The sequence below is a fragment of the Triticum dicoccoides genome, chromosome 5B, assembly GCF_002162155.2.
Source record: "Triticum dicoccoides isolate Atlit2015 ecotype Zavitan chromosome 5B, WEW_v2.0, whole genome shotgun sequence".
NCBI lineage: Eukaryota > Viridiplantae > Streptophyta > Magnoliopsida > Poales > Poaceae > Triticum > Triticum dicoccoides.
The window spans coordinates 707,218,466-707,235,397 of NC_041389.1; the positions used below are offsets into that span (position 1 = coordinate 707,218,466).

Sequence of the window (16,932 nt, forward strand, 5' to 3'; positions counted from 1 at the left end):
TCCCTCCCGGGTGCGCGGGGTTTCGGGTCTGCAAAAGCGCCCGCTGACTGTCTTGCGTATCACGCTGTCGGTCGGGTCTCCTTCGACGTGAGCTGCGGTGCATCACCCCCGACGTCGAGGGTACACGTGACGTGTTCGTTTGTCAACACAGTTTTTGGCGACTCCGCTGTGGATCGAAGATCAATCATCATCATCCACCATGTCCGATCTTCCCAAGCCATCCGAGGTAGACGCCGATAACATCATTAAGCTCAATATTGATGAGATATCGGTTGAGCATCACCAAGTCTACGAGGAGTACAAGAAGGCGCGCGAAGAGAAGGATTTGCAGGAGTTCCTTGCAAAGTTCAAGAAGGATCGCCAAGGCAACATCACTCCGATTGAAGAAATCAAGTTCCCTCCTCTTCAAGCCGAACAGGTTAAACCCTCTGTGAGTACTACCTTTTCTCCTGAGCAGTGGGCTGAGACTGAGAGTCGTATTGCTGATGGTAACAATCTAGTCTATCAAACTTTCATAGAAAATACTAATGCTCAGAAGAATATATCTCAATCGTCTAGTGGTAATGCTGGTGTAGCTGCTAGTGTGCAAAACCCTAATCTGGCTTTACCTATCTCATCGGCGCCTCCCGTGCCGATGACTTATTATCCTACCCAAACAAATCAAATTGTGGCTGCACCCATTAATCCTATTATGAGCATGCCAGGTTCGGTGGCAACGCCGAACCCAACCCTACCTACAGCTACAACCACTCGACCACTAGAAAATTATGGGTCGACATACATGCCACAGTTCCTACCTACAACTAGTAGTCCTATTCCTCCTATGCCACTACCACAAGTTTCATCGTCCACTATGGATGATGGTCTAGCTAATCTTAGAGAGGAGATGTCTAAGATGCTTCGAGAGAATTTTGGGGTTGAGTTACCTCGGAATCAGATTTACCAAAAGCCGTACCCCGAGTACTTTGATGGCATCCAGTGCCCTCCAGGATATAAAATTCCAGATTTTGTTAAGTTCAATGGAGAGGGTACAAAAACCACATGGGAGCATGTTAGTCAATACTTGGCACAATTAGGTGAAGCAGGCTCACTAAATGAGTTGAAAGTGCGTTTATTTCCTTTATCATTAACTGGTACCACATTTTGATGGTTTTCTTCTTTACCACATGGTTACATTCGAGTTTGGTCGCAGCTAGAGCAGAAATTTCATGATCACTTTTACAGCGGCGACAATGAACTCAAGTTATCACATCTAACATCGGTTAAACAGAAGCATGATGAATTGGTCTCCGATTACGTCAAGAGATTCGGAGAAACGAAAAACCGGTGTTTTAGTTTGGTGATAACCGAGAGAGACTTGGCAGACCTAGTGTTGAGTGGTTTGAGAACTCCCATTAGAGAAAAGCTAGAAGGCTATGAGTTCTTAAATATTAACCAAGTCTTACAAAGGGCTTTGGCTCAGGAAAGCCGAAGCAAAGATCTCAAAGAAGTACATAGATACAAAGTCGATCGTCCAAAGATGAATATGGTGGAATATGATAGTGATCACTCGGACGATGAGGATGATATTTTTGCTACTGAATTTGTTTGGCCATCTAAGGCCAAACCCTTTACTTGCAATGATCTAAAGCCGATTCATAAGAATCGTGATGAAGAGATGAAGTTTACTTTTAACATTGCTAAGTGTGATAGAATATTTGATGCTTTGCTGCAGGCTAAGATTATTAGAATATCTCATACTTTACCGCCGTTTGAAGAGCTGAAATGGCGTGCTTATTGCAAGTATCATAATTATTTTTCTCATGCTACTAACGATTGCAATGTTTTTCGACGACAGATACAATTGGCCATTAATGACGGACGATTGAACTTTTCTAAGATGCAAGTTGATAAACAGCCCTTTCCAATGAACACCATGGATTTAGAAGGGAAGAAGCTGCTCATTCGGTCGGAGGTGGCCGAATCTGCTAATAAAGCTAATGTCATTGTTGGTGAGCCCAGGAAAGACGAGAAGGGCAACAAGGTCTTGGGGAGACATGTTGTGCTTGATAAGCAACCCGATGGCAAGGAAGTGATCAAGATCACCATCAAGAATCCTACACTCGGGGGGCAAACACAGGTGCAACAGGACACTCGAGTTAAATTTGTTAAGCCCAAGAGTCTTGAAGTTGGCAAGTGGATGATGAACAAAGCTAAAGTACAGCGCAAACGAATCAAACCAACTTTTGACATGTTGCTATCCAAGTACGCCAACCAGTCAACTGGTCCCAGCTCTAACTGGCCATCATTCTTGAAATGACCATGGTCACCATCAGATGATATATTCTGTCAGTATGTGAAACCGAGTGGACCAAGGGCGCAGTTTTCAGAAGAGCAGAGGCAATCTGTGTGGGATCGACTTGATTACTCATATAATGGCCGACTGAACATCGGTGACTATCAGTCGGCTGGTCAAAATATGCCACCGAGTGGAAAATATCCTAGTGTAAGAATGCACCCAGGTGGAAGCTATCCAAGTGAAAATATGTGGCCAAGTAGATTCCATCCGACTGAATTCCATCCGAGTGGATTCCATCCGAATGACATCCATCCGAGTGGATTCCATCAGAGTAAAAAGGTGCGCCCGAGTGGAAATTTCATGCATCTAGAAAGTCGAAAAGAATGACGTGTTAAGTCACCAAGTGTTGCAGCAGTTGAGTCGGGAAAAGGCAAGGAGAAAATGGATGTTGACTCACTATCTTGGGCACCGAAACATTCCCCATACAACAGCCGACTGTGCATAACCACTCGACTGAGCCGATACTTATTATCGCGCCAAAACACTCGGCTAATGACCATGAAGCAAGCACCAGCCAGGTAAAAACGAGAGATCCTAAATACACTCAGCCAAAGTGGTGTCCTCCAGGGCTAACGAAGACAGAAAAGAGGAAACTACAGAGGTTAAGGAGGCAAGAGATGGCAGAACAGGAGGCCGAGGAACAAAGGGATAAGTTGTTCAATGACACTCGACCCATGGTTCCAACAAAACAATTGTGGAAGCCCAAACAAATACAAGAGGCAGTGACTTTTACACCGACCACAGCAGTACCTACATTACCAAAAGAGGATGACACAATCATTGCATGGTCTATGTTACCTATTGCTTCCTCTTCACTCGGACAAATTTCAGAATCGGTGGATGCACTCAAGAAGGAGGTTGATATGTTGGACTATGAGTCTACGTCGGTTCATGAAGGTATGGATATCAATATGGTGTATTACTTACCTACTGAGTTTCGTGTTGTAGACGAGGAAGGGGAGGTGGCTCAGCTGGATTTTGGCCCTAAAAATGCAATATTCGAGAAGCCAAAAGAACCAGTAACGCATCTGAAACCGTTATATCTCAGAGGTCATATCAATGGGTCGCCGCTCACTCGGATGCTTATGAATGGAGGTGCTGTGGTAAATCTTATGCCCTATTCGGTCTTCAAGAAATTGGGTTTGCCTGATGAAGAATTGATCAAGACCAATATGGTGCTCAACGGGTTTGAAGGCAAAGAGAAAAGTGAAGCCAAAGGTGTAATGTATGTGGAGCTTACAGTCGGAAGCAAAACTTTGGCTACTGCATTCTTTGTCGCTGAGGTGCAAGGTAACTACAACGTTATACTAGGCCGTGATTGGGTTCATGCAAACCAGTGCGTGCCATCCACTATGCACCAGTTTTTGATTCAGTGGGTTGATGATGAAGTGGAAGTCATTCATGCGGATAACTCGGCCTGTGTTGCTTTGGCCAATGCATCGGTGGATTGGCAACATCCCAATGCTACTTGCTTGATGGGACGTGACTTATCAGAGTTTGATTTTCTCAGCGGGACCAAGAATGGTTTTGTGCCCGTGTCTTTAAAGCCGACTGAATGCAATCGTCTCCAAGGTATGATATGTTTAAATGGATCCTAATTCTGAGTGGTTACAAAAACATCTTGTAAAATATCGGTCCAGTGAGGATGATATGTATGAGTCTATAGAGGAGTTGGATGACATGGATAAACTTGGACAAGGTTTTACATCGGCTGATCCATTAGAAGAGATAGATATTGGAGATGGTTTAGTCACTCGACCGACATTTATAAACAAAAATTTGAAAGCCGATTGTAAGGCTAAATTAATCGAGCTATTGAAAGAATATGTTTGTTGCTTTGCGTGGGAATATCATGAGATGCCAGGTTTAAGCCGAGAGCTAGTGGAGCATCGGTTACCTATAAAGGCCGGTTTTAGACCATATAAACAGTCGGCCAGAAAGTTTAATCCGAAAACATATGACCGGATCAAGGAAGAGATCGGTTGACTGCTGGAAGCTAATTTCATTCGACCTTGCAGGTATGCCGAGTGGATTTCTAACATTGTCCCAGTGGAGAAGAAGGGATCCGGCAAGTTGAGGGTGTGCATTGACTTTAGAGATTTGAATAGGGCTACACCCAAAGATGAGTATCCCATGCCAATAGCCGATATGCTTATTAATGATGCTTCTGGACATAGGGTTATTATTTTTCTAGATGGTAATGCCGGGTACAATCAAATTTTTATGGCCGAAGAGGACATGTACAAAACAGCTTTCCAATGTCCTGGTTTCCTTGGTTTATTCGAGTGGACAGTGATGACATTCGGATTAAAAAATGCTGGAGCCACATATCAAAGGGCTATGAATTTGATTTTTCATGATTTACTCGGTATCATACTTGAAGTTTATATTGATGAAATTGTTGTCAAATCGGATGCTTCTGAATCTCACTTGGCCGATTTGCGTTTAGCTTTTGAAAGAATGAAAAAGTATGGACTGAAGATGAATCCTTTGAAGTGTGCTTTCGGCGTGTCAGCTGGCAAGTTTTTGGGTTTCATTATTCATGAAGAAGGTATAGAGATTGATCCCAAAAAGATAGAGGCTATACAGAAAGTGGAGGCTCCAACATGCAAGAGAGATATGCAAAAGTTTCTTGGCAAAGTCAATTATTTGAGAAGGTTCATAGCTAATCTATCAGGGAAAGTTGATGCATTTACTCCTATCCTTCGGTTGAAGAATGATGCTGATTTCACTTGGGGGGCAAAACAGCAAGAAGCATTTGATATGATCAAGAGATATTTGTGCACTCCTCCGGTGATGAAAGCACCCAAGCATAGGGAACCCTTCAGACTTTACATTGCAGCGGAGGAAGGAGTTATTGGTGCTGTTTTGACTCAAGAAACCGAGGGAAACGAGCATGCTATTACATATTTGAGAAGGTGCTTATTGGACGCCGAGACAAAGTATACGTTTATTGAGAAACTATGTCTATGCTTATATTATGCTTGCACAAAATTGAGACATTATTTAGTGCCGAGTGCTTGTATAGTAGCTTGTCAAACCGATGTCATTAAATACATGTTGCATAAGCCAATTCTTAGTGGTAGAATTGGCAAGTGGGCTTATGCTTTGATTGAATATGATTTGGCTTATGAATCTCTAAAATCCATGAAAGGCCAAATTGTTGCTAATTTCATTGTTGAACATCGGATTAATGACAAGCATGATGTTGATATGAACCTTGTTTCATTAGTACCATGGAGATTATACTTTGATGGTTCAGTTTGTAGCAATGGCCAAGGTGTTGGTATTGTTTATATATCTCCTCATGGTGCTATTTTTGAAACCTCATGCCGCTTAGAATATTTTTGCACAAACAATCAAGCCGAATATGAAGCATTGTTATTCGGCCTAGAGATGTTACTTGCTATAGGTGTTACACATATTGAGGCTTACGGTGATTCGTTACTAGTGGTGCAGAAAATATCCAGAGTCTTTCAGTGTTTGGACGAATCACTTAATGTTTATCTTGATAAATGTCTAGATATAATTTCTACTTTGGATTGTTTTAGCATTGCACATATATCTAGACATGACAATTGGAAAGCAAATGAGTTGGCACAACAAGCATCTGGATATCATGTTGATCATGGCATGTTTCATATATCTCAAAGACCGATGTCTTGTCTTGCCAATATGGGAGAGGCCGAACCCGAAGCCACTGATTCGGCCATTAACAAAAAATCTAGTGCAAGTGATAATCCCGACTGGAGGAAGCCCATTGTTGATTACTTGTGCAATCTGAGTGAAAGGGTGGACAGGGCTGTTCGGCGTATGGCTTTCAAGTATAAAATGAGAGATGATGGTCTTTATCACCGAATAGTCGATGATGTTCTTCTAAAGTGTTTGGACGAGGACCCGGCAAGAGTTGCTATGGGAGAAGTACATGAAGGTATTTGTGGCACTCATCAGTCGGCTCCCAAGATGAAATGGTTATTGCGACGTGCTCAGCTCCCAAGATGAAATGGTTATTGCGATGTGCTGGGTTTTATTGGCCGACTATGATTAATGATTGCTTCAGATATTATAAAGGGTGTGAAGCTTGTCAAAAGTTTGGTGATATTCAATTGGCTCCTGCTGCTATGTTACATCCTATTATCAAATCGTGGCCTTTCAGAGGTTGGGGTTTAGATTTCATTGGACAAATCCACCCGTCTTCCTCAAAAGGGCATCGGTTCTTATTGGTGGCAACTGATTATTTCACTAAATGGTCTGAAGCAGTACCTCTCAAGAACATGACACATACGGAGGTAATTCAATTCATAACCGAACACATTATTCATAGATTCGGTATTCCTCAAACGTTAACTACAGATCAAGGTTCATCTTTTATGTCACACCAAGTCAGAGAGTTTGCCGAATCTTATAATATAAAGTTGCTCAATTCCTATCCGTATTATGCCCAAGCTAATGGACAAGCCGAGTCTAGCAATGAAATTTTAATCAAGCTCATCAAGAAGAAGATTGAGGATAATCCGAGGAGATGGCATGAGTTGTTGTCTGAAGCTTTATGGGCACATAGAATTTCAAGGCATGGTGCTATGAAGGTAACTCCATATGAGCTAGTATATGGTCAAGAGGTTGTTTTACCAGTGGAGGTAAATTTAAATGCTTTGAGAATAGCCAAACAAAATAATTTATCGGCAGTAGACTTTTATAACTTAATGATGGACAATATTGATGAGGTTGCCGATAAACGTTTGGCTGCTTTAAAGGCCATAGAGAGAGATAAGTTGAGGGTGGCAAGAGCTTACAATAAGAAAGTCAAGTTGAAGAATTTTCAAGTTGGTGATCTCGTCTGGAAAGTGATTCTGCCGATTGGATCAAGAGATAGAAAATTCGGAAAGTGGTCTCCAAGTTGGGAAGGTCCTTTTAGGATTACAAGAATTATTCCCGGAAATTCATATTTGGTGGAATCAATACAAGGAGCATTGTTACCTCGAGCTCTCAATGGCAAATATTTGAAGAAGTACCACCCGAGTGTGTGGCAGGAAGCCTAAGTAGGCAATGGCCGATATACGATTATCGCCCTTAGCACAAACATGGCTGATACATAATTATCACCCTGAGAAAAATAAATGGTCGATGGAGTGTTGACATCGTCCTTAGAACGAACGCCATGCATATTATTTTTCGGCGTGCAAGCTTTGCCGAAAAACAGGGGGGCATGTGTTGACGCCTGATTTTGGCAAGATACAGAGTGAAAGGGTTTTCAGCATGAGAAAGTTTCACGTCGTCGAGTGGAACAACTTTGATGTTTAGGCTATCGCCATTCGACCTCATCTCAGTGGCAGAAGCTGTACTCCGAGTGACAAAATTTAGTGTTCCGAGTGATTTTCGACCGATTACGCCCTCAATATGACCTCAGATGAAGGAGTGCTCTAAAGGAATTGTCTTCGTCTCGTCGAGGCGATCGATTTTCATATATAAATCATCTTAATCCGAGTTCATATGCAAAAGTTACAGTCAATACTGTTTGGACAGGCCAAAGACCAAAATATTACGCTTGACACCAGACACATGTTGATGAGTGTCTCATGCAATGCGTGAGCAATTCAGACCTCAAGATGGCCTTGAATCGAAAAACCTTCAACACATAATGGTTTCGTCTCGTCGAGCCGATCGATTTTCATAAATAATTTGTCCCAATCCGAGGTCGTATGAGGCCTGGAGAGACAAAACAAGATCAGGCTATGTTTTCAGTCAGAAAATCCGAGTGAAAAGCTTACCATCCGAGTGAAAACTTACCGATCGAGTGAAAGCTTACCATCCGAGTGAAAACTTATCGGTCGAGTGAAAGTGTTACCTCCGGAATGAAAACTTGCCGATCGAGTAAGAGATTGTCTTCCGAGTGAAAATATAATCATCCGAGTGGAAAGATTACCGTCGGAATAAAAACTTGCCGATCGAGTAAAGAGATTGCCTTCTAATTAGAAGTATGGTCATCCGAGTGAAAATTGTCCAGTCGGACGATCCAAGTGAATGACTCTAATCCGAGTGGATGAGCTCGAATCCGAGTGAAACTGAACATATGCCCGGAAGTTTATCAAGATGACCTCGGATGAAGAAGTGTTAAATACAGAAGTTGTGCATATCATCAAGAAGGTAAACTTTAGTTTTGGAGTCATCATCATCAGAGATAGTATATGGCCTAGAAATGTACTACGAGACTCGGATAATCCAGTCTACTGCAAGACCGAGTCCGACTAGAAGTTAAAGATGACCTCGAAAAGTATTTAAGAAAGCCTTTTTTGAAAAAGTGATCAACATGAGAGTTGTTTGCATCGTTGAGGCGCACAAGTTTGATATTTGGGCCGTCTTGATCAGAGATCATATGCAAGCTCAGCGGCCTGCGCAAGAAGGAAGACAGAGTTTGGGCCAGATTCAGACTGAATCCGAGTTGGAATAGAACTAGGACTCTAGGGCGTGAATTGATGTAATTTTTCTTGTAAGGAAAGCTTAGATGAATCCTTTACTTGTACGGGAAGTCCAGCTGCCTCTTATATATGTTGGGGGTGACGGCCGATTGAACAACACACAATCGAACAAATCAATATACTACTTTTTCCTGTCTACGTTTTATCTCTCCACCGTTTTTCTCTCTCGTTCTTCGCTGTTCTTCGTGTTTGAGAGCTGCGAATCCCGAGGCTCTAGGGGCGAGCGAATCGACCTAGGGCAGCCCATAGCCGCCGCAATCCCTGACGGGGTCCCTCCGGGTGCGCGGGGTTTCGGGTCTGCAAAAGCGCCCGCCGACTGTCTTGCATATCGCGCTGTCGGTCGGGTCTCCTTCGACGTGAGCTGCGGTGCATCACCCCCAGCATCGAGGGTACACGTGACGTGTTCATGTGTCAACACACACAACTTGCCAATCTCGGTGGGACCGAATTGAAAAACTCGGTCGGACCGATTCAGCAAATCTAGTGACCGTTAGGATTTTCGGTGGGACCGACATGCAACTCGGTAGGACCGATATGGTTAGGGTTAGGACATAACATAATCTTGGTGAGACCGATTACACAAAGTCGGTGAGACCGATTTTGGTAATAAGCTAACCAAAGAGTTGGTCAGGTAAACTCGGTGGGACCGATTCGCTCATTTCGGTGAGACTGAAGTTTTACGAAAGGGAAACAGAGAGTTTACATTGCAATCTCGGTGGGACCGATCGCTCATCTCGGTGGTACCGAAACGTTACGAAGGGAAACAGAGAGATTACAATTCCATCTTGGTGAGACCGAGATCCCTATCGGTGAGACCGATTTGCCTAGGTTTGTGGCAGTGGCTATGACATCTGAACTTGGTGGCGCTGGATAGAAAGAATCGGTGGGGCCGAGTTTGACTTGGTTTCGGTCATATGTGGATGTGATAAAGTAGTTGAGGGCTTTGGAGCATATGACTAAGCATTGAGAGCAAGAACCTCATTAAGCAACACATCATCCCTCCTTGATAGTATTGGCTTTTCCTATAGACTCAATGTGATCTTGGATCACTAAAATCTAAAATGTAGAGTCTTGAGCTTTAAGCTTGAGCCAATATTTTTGTCCCGAGCATTTTGAGGGGTCCACTTTTCTCGTTCATGCCATGCCATTCATTAAGATTTTCTGAATTATTTATCTTGAAATAACATTAGGTCAATGAGCTATATGTTGTTAGGAATTACCAAAACCACCTAGAGATAGTTGCACTTTCAGACAAATGTTTCTTTTTCAGTTACATGCAGGCAAAACATTTCTAGGAAATATACTAAGGGAAACGTTTCCCTTCGGACGGCCGGCGGAACGATCAGCCGGTCGCGTCTCGCGTGCAACTTCATTTGATTAAACGACACACTCATTGCCCGCATGGTCAGATCACTAGCGCAGCCCGCATGGCCCACCACCGCTCATCCTCTCTCAATTCTTATCCCGTACATGAGCCTCTCCTTGTGCGCCCCCTCGCAACCACTCGTTTCCCTTAATCTTATCCAGTCTAGCCCATCGTCACCTACCTCTTGCTGGCATCCCCTTCCGCCATGGATGAGCTCAATCTTCCCATCTCTAATCAAACGTGAGCCATCTGTTCCCCTGCCTCGTCAAGTGCGAGATCCCATCCACATCACCCATCTCCCATCCTTCCTTGTGTTTTGTTCCTCATCTGCTGCATCATGGAGCGATGTGAGGCGGACCGGGCACCGACGCACGGGGCCGAGCAGCGAGGCTTTACAGGGGAGCCGGAGCTGCAACGGGGAAGGCTCGATGCTGCAATCATCAAACGGAGATGCCGGAACCAGCCATTCCGCAAGATACAATGATGGCGTGAAAAGCTACAATGGTTGTCGGATTTTGCTGGAATCGGCCATGCGCATAGCTATGCCGCCGCCGAAAGCTGCATACGTTGTCGGAGATGCTGGAACCAGTGTTATGCGGAGCTGCAACAGGTACTGACGGAATTCATGTTGTTTTTCAGCTGTAATCGGCATCTTTCGATTTTGCTGTAACCAGCATAATTTTTTGCAACCACTGGCTTTGTGTTTTGCTGGAACTAGCATCCATTTTTGCTACCATCGTCTCGGTTTTCTTGCGAATTTTGCTACCACCGTGTTATCGTTTTGCTGGAACCAGCGTATTTTTTTGCTACCACGGGTTTGGCCACAAGCGACACCGTCGTCGGCATTAGAGGTGCAACCGGTGGTCCGCAACACCGGCACGGAACAGTTTACAGTCGGCGTCGTGAGAGGTTGAGGGGCAGCCAGCCACGGATGCAACAGGGAAGGGGCTGCCATGGATGCAACAGTGAAGGCTACTCAAAAAAGCTGTTACAGGGTCAACAGGTTTTTGTTGCGATTTCACGACAGGGTGAGGGTCAGAAGCGAGCTTCAAAGGCGAGTGTCGGCGGCGACGCAAATCCTGATGGCGGAGACGAGCGCGGGACGCGGTGGAGAGAGGACGGCCGCCAAGTTTCTTAGTGGAGATGCGAGAGGTGAGAAAGACGATGATGTAAGAACTAGATAGAGGGGAAATGCCTGTTGGTTCCTGGCGACATCTGTCCCTGGAATCTCACCATTCATTACCCTCCCGATCTTCCCTCTGCTATCAGTATTCTGACTTTTCCTCCTATATTCTGTCACACCTACATTTTATCTATTCGTATTTGATTGGTGCCGTCCTGTACTTCTGACTCGGGCCCGCATCGCATTAAACCAGTGTCTCATCTACCAACTGCCAAATCCTCTTACACTCTGTACATGTATCCTTCACTTTTGGCTTCAACTCGTTGTACCTCCAGATTTTGCACTTCGCGCCTGCGACAAGAATTGATGATCAACACTTCAGCACTCCGGTGCTTTATGGAGATTACTGAACCTAAAATCCTCGTTTCCAGTACTGGACACTCAACTGTTCCTACACTAAACATTACTGAACTTATCATCTTAAATTTACTTATTTTATTTCCAGTATTCTTCAGACAACTTCTCTCTGCGCGGCCAACATTTTGTTTAATAAAATGCTGCCTGTTCAGTAAAGGATTATGTAATATTTTCATTGTAATCCAATCATGGTAACGTGCTCTATGTACGTTCATTTTTTTAATGTTGGTCAAATCGAGTTGTTATTCATAGCGAACTGCTAACCTTAGTTTATTTTTTTCAGATTGATAAATCATGTAAAATATGTCGCTTTACAATTTTCATTACAAATACCCTTTGTTTCTCAGATTTATATAAACCTGATATGAGAAAAGGTAATTACGAAAAAAGTCAAAAGTTTCTAAAACTTTTTTTGAATTAAACTTGATCTTCTTTTCTACCCATATAAAAAGTTTTGGCAAGGAAAAACTGACATCAACTTCAGGGCAAAACAACAACTTTTCAAACACAAACGTGTGAATAGTAACTTTTATATAGGAAGTGTTGATATTATTTTTTTCCAAAAAAAAATACCATGAAAGTTTTTCCTTGCCCAAACTTTTTATACGAGTACAACAGAAGGTCAAGTTTATAAAAAACATAATAAATTTGTTGACTTTTTGGTAATTGCTGTTTTTATATAGGGTGTATATGCACCTGATATGAAAAAAATAGTAATCATGAAAAGTCAAAAAAATTCTAATTTTTTAAAAATAAACATGACCTTCTTTTGTAGTTGTACAAAAAGTTTGACAAAGGAAAAGCTCCCATTGATTTCTGGGTGAAGAAGATAAAAATTCGAGGAAAAGAGTGTGAATAGTAACCCCTAGTGTTGATTTCGTTTTTTCGCCCAGAAGTCAACGGGAGTTTTTATTTCGCCAAACTTTTTATGCAACTCCTGTACAAAAGAAAGTCAAATGTCTTTTTAAAAAAATCAATTTTGTTACTCCTTTTGTATTTATGATTCTTTTTAGCCCACAAGTATAAAGGAGTTTTTATTTCTCCAAACTTTCTATACAACTTCTGAAAAGATCAAATTTATTTTCGAAAAGTTTCAGAATTTTTCGACTCAAAGCGTGGAACGGACGCTTCTTCCTAGTACTAGGCAGTACACTCTCATTAAATGAGGCTGCTAACTTCCAGCTTTATTAACGAAAACATTTGAGGCAAGCTGTGCAGTTCGTTTTATCTTAGCAACGTCCAAAATTCCGGAGAGACACGACTCTGACAGTAGCCACCCAACAACAGGAAGGGGCGTGTGTCAGTGGAGCAGCATTTATCTTTCGACAGAATAGAGCGCGTTATCCTGTTTCAGCCTGTACTTCTGACCGTATTGCACTGTCGCAGCAATGTATAACACACTTTATCACTGTAGAGGACTGTCTGTATTTCTTTATTCACTACTTTACGTCCAGATCACAAAGCCCCAAGCCACGCTGTGGATATCGGGGACATATGTCTGCATAGACCAAACGTCCGCCTCCCTAGATAGAGCGGTTACATGTGCTGGGAACGAAAGGATGTACGAGGACCAGCGCCTATCAAAGAAACGTTCCCTGCCGGTAGGCCGGCTGAAACTTCAGCTGGATTGGCGCTGGTCGTTAGATGAGGCCTCATCGAACAGATGCGAACCACCCGCGTCTCCTTTGCACGCGTCCTCCCGCGGGCCCCATGAGAGAAAAGCGGCAACAACCTTACCCTTTCCTCATTCCCCTGCTGAATCTTCTCGACCGCTCAATCTCTACCTGCTTCTTTCTCTACATCTCTCTCAACCACACAGCAGGGGGAGTGAGGAGCTCGCGGCAGTGTGTTGGAGCTGCAACCGGCAGCGGTAGTCGTGAGGTGGGGGAAGTGGTCCTGCTGTGAACCTGGGCGGCCACCTCGACACCCAGAGGCGGAGACCGACCGGAGCCGGCATACAACAAAGACGGCATGCACGGCAACGAAAAATGTTGGGACCGATGCTTTCAACTGCTGGAAACGGAGAAGATAAAAGCTACGACGGGGCGGCGAAAATTGCTATCGCGGCACGAATGGCGAGCTACAACCGGCATCGAAAAATGTTGGAACCGACGACCAGCACTGCTGGAGATGGCCAAAAAATGCTACGACGGGCTACGTCGATTTTCTACGATGGCACACATGGTGAGCTACATCCGGCAATGAAAAGTGCTGGAGCCGACGACCTCCATTGCTGGAACCGGTGTCATGGTGTGCTACTAAGCCGCGCAATGGCAGCCTGCTAGGACCCGTGCATTTTTTACGGCGATGAATAAAGCTAGAACCGTGTATCTTTTTTGCTGGAACTAAGACCCTGTTTGTTTCATAAGTCTCAGGACTTTTTTAAGTCCCAACTTATAAGTCATAAGTCCTTGCCTGTTTGTTTACATCGACTTATAAGTCCCGAGTCCCTGCCTGTTTGTTTACAGGGACTTATAAGTTGATACCATTTTTCATACAAACGAATTACAGAATAGTGACAACCGAAATAACACTTGTTCATAACACTTGTTCATACAAACGATTAACACTTGTTGATAAGAACCAAAATAAGAGAGAGTACATAACAACCTAGATAAAAAAAATTACATAAGCGAACAACACTTGTTCATATCATTGTTGTTTCAAGGACCACAACCCATCAGCGACCCAAACTCTGAATTGATTCATAGCAGCATTGTCCGTCTCATTTGTTGAATCATTTGTTGTGGTCGTTGGCATAGACAATGGTACATAATTTTCATCTTCATCACACTTGTCGAATTCTATATCGGGCAGTTGACTTTGTCTAATAAAATTGTGCAGTGCAATGCAAGCCACAATGATTTTGCTTTGTTTCGGCTCTGGATAACTAGGCAAGTGAAACAAAATCCTTCACTTGTTCTTCAAGACTCCAAAACACCTCTCGATGACATTTCTAAGTGAAGAATGGGTGAAATTGTAGTGTTCCTTTTTTTCCTCTAGGCATTGTGCCATCACGGTACTCCTGGAAATGATAGGTTAAACCCTTGTATGGTGCAAGATAACCCGGTCTATTTGGGTACCCTGAGTCCACAAGATAAAACTTATTAGGTGGAGGTTTTGGAAACTTGTCGCCAAATCTGGATCGTGCATCATTGAAGACCCTCATGTCATGCACTGATCCTGGCCAACCAGCTAGGACAAATGTGAATCTCATATCAAAGTCACACACACACACATCACATTCTGACTCTTCTCCTTATGTCTATTCCTATGCTGGGTAGCAGTGGCAACTGGTACCACAACTTGTATGTGTGTCCCATCTATTGCACCAATGCAATTATCCATAAATGGTGCATACTTTCTAGATCTTAATTTGGAATGCACAGTTCTGAACTGACGATCTACTGGCCTGATGATGTCTTTTGCAAGCTTGATCAGACATTCCAAAACCTTATCAAACTTCCTTACAATTGTCTCCAATGACCTAACAAATCTATTTTCTGCTTGTCTTACAGATTGTGGGGAACCTACTACCCAAAGAAACAGGCCTAGAGACTCAACTGATGACATTCTTTTAGTGGACTTCAAACCATAGGAATCAACTAGCACACTATGCAATTTTTCAAACACTAGTCTGTGCATTCTAAACATGTTGTAACAAGCAGTTTCGTTGCCTAGTGTTGTCATAACCCAATCATGCCCAGACTGTATTGGTACTCTTCTAGGTCCTTTGTTACCGTAAGAGTCCAAGTAGTACATACCAATCATGCAGGCCATCTGCATCATTCTTCTCTTCCTTTTTTGGTCCATGAACAACATCAGGGCTTCATCATCACTGCTGCTCCCATCATCACTGTTGATTCCATCAACACTGCTTTCATCATCCTAAAACATGCAAACATTAGTACAACTTCTTCATTATGCACCACCTCGTCAACTTGAAAACATTAGTACATGCAAATGAAACATACTAATACGCATTCATCATTTAACAAGGTCACATAGCACAGGTCCATTACATAGGTATATTATTAAAAGGACAATCAAGATAACTACTACATTAGTACAACTTCTTCATCTGGCACCACCACTTCAACCAAGTCAGTCTAGCATCATCACTTGAAATGTTCTCAAATATGACTCTGTTTGCCTCATCAGTTGAGTTGCCATGAAGTACTCAACACTTGTTTCTTCTGCACCACATTTAACTACCAACATTTGACAATGAGTAATGGATTCCTTAGTGCTGTTTGATTTCTTCTCCTTTGCCTTGTCCTTTGCTTCCTGCCTTTTGTTTGCATATTTAGTGATCATGTCAGAAGTGTTCTCACTATTCATAGTATTGATGAGCCCTGTCATTAGTTTCACCATTGGGCTCTTGTGTTTCTTTCCTGGGCTTGAAGCTGTCTGTTCACCGCCGCTGCTTTCCCTCTTCTTGATGGTGGTGCTCATTGATGAAGTCATGTACCTAGGGTAGGGTCATGGGCCTATCCAGAGGACCCTCCCCAAGGACATCTTCAGAAGAAACAGCGTTCCAGTCGACCAAGAGGGATTCCACTCGACGGACTCGAAGGCATTCGACCACGAAGACTCACTCGACCACCAGGAGGTTAAGAGTCACTCTGTATCCAAACGGTCTGTAATTAAGTAGTCTTTATTACCATGATGACACTTTATGTAGGGCGTTACCAGTAACGCCAATCCTTTATGTACTTTAAACCCTGCATAACTGAGGGCCGAAGGGGTCTGGCAGACACTATATAAGCCACCCCCCTCCTCAGTGTAAAGGGTTCGCACCCCTGTAACTCATACGCACATAATCCAGTCGACCGCCTCCGGGCTCCGAGACGTAGGGCTGTTACTTCCTCTGAGAAGGGCCTGAACTCGTAAATCCCTTGCGTATACAACTACTTCATAGCTAGGATCTTGCCTCTCCATACCTACCCCCCATTCTACTGTCAGACTTAGAACCACGACAGTTGGCGCCCACCATGGGGCAGGTGTCTTAGCGACTTTTTGGAGAAGTTGCAGTTTTTCCGATTGCTTTCATCATGGTTTCTGGCGGAGTTCTGGTCGAGGGCCGCGAGATCCGTCTCGGTGCGCTCACTTTCATTGCCGACGACTCCGCTTGGCTCCAGGAGGCTCCACTCGACATCGACACGCTCCTCGTCCGCGGTGCGACGCATTTTTGGGCGTGTGTCCGCGGCGT

The 16,932-nt window shown here is 43.6% G+C and overlaps 1 protein-coding gene across 1 annotated transcript; it reads left to right on the forward strand.

Annotated features, from left to right (window-relative positions):
* The first annotated feature begins 10,321 nt into the window (after nt 1-10,321).
* On the forward strand, nt 10,322-15,329 carry LOC119306775. The gene is made up of 2 exons (XM_037582905.1): nt 10,322-10,790; nt 15,239-15,329. Exons 1-2 carry the CDS (start codon nt 10,390-10,392, stop codon nt 15,273-15,275), a joined length of 438 nt encoding a protein of 145 aa, XP_037438802.1. The 5' UTR covers nt 10,322-10,389; the 3' UTR covers nt 15,276-15,329.
* The last annotated feature ends 1,603 nt before the right edge of the window (nt 15,330-16,932 follow it).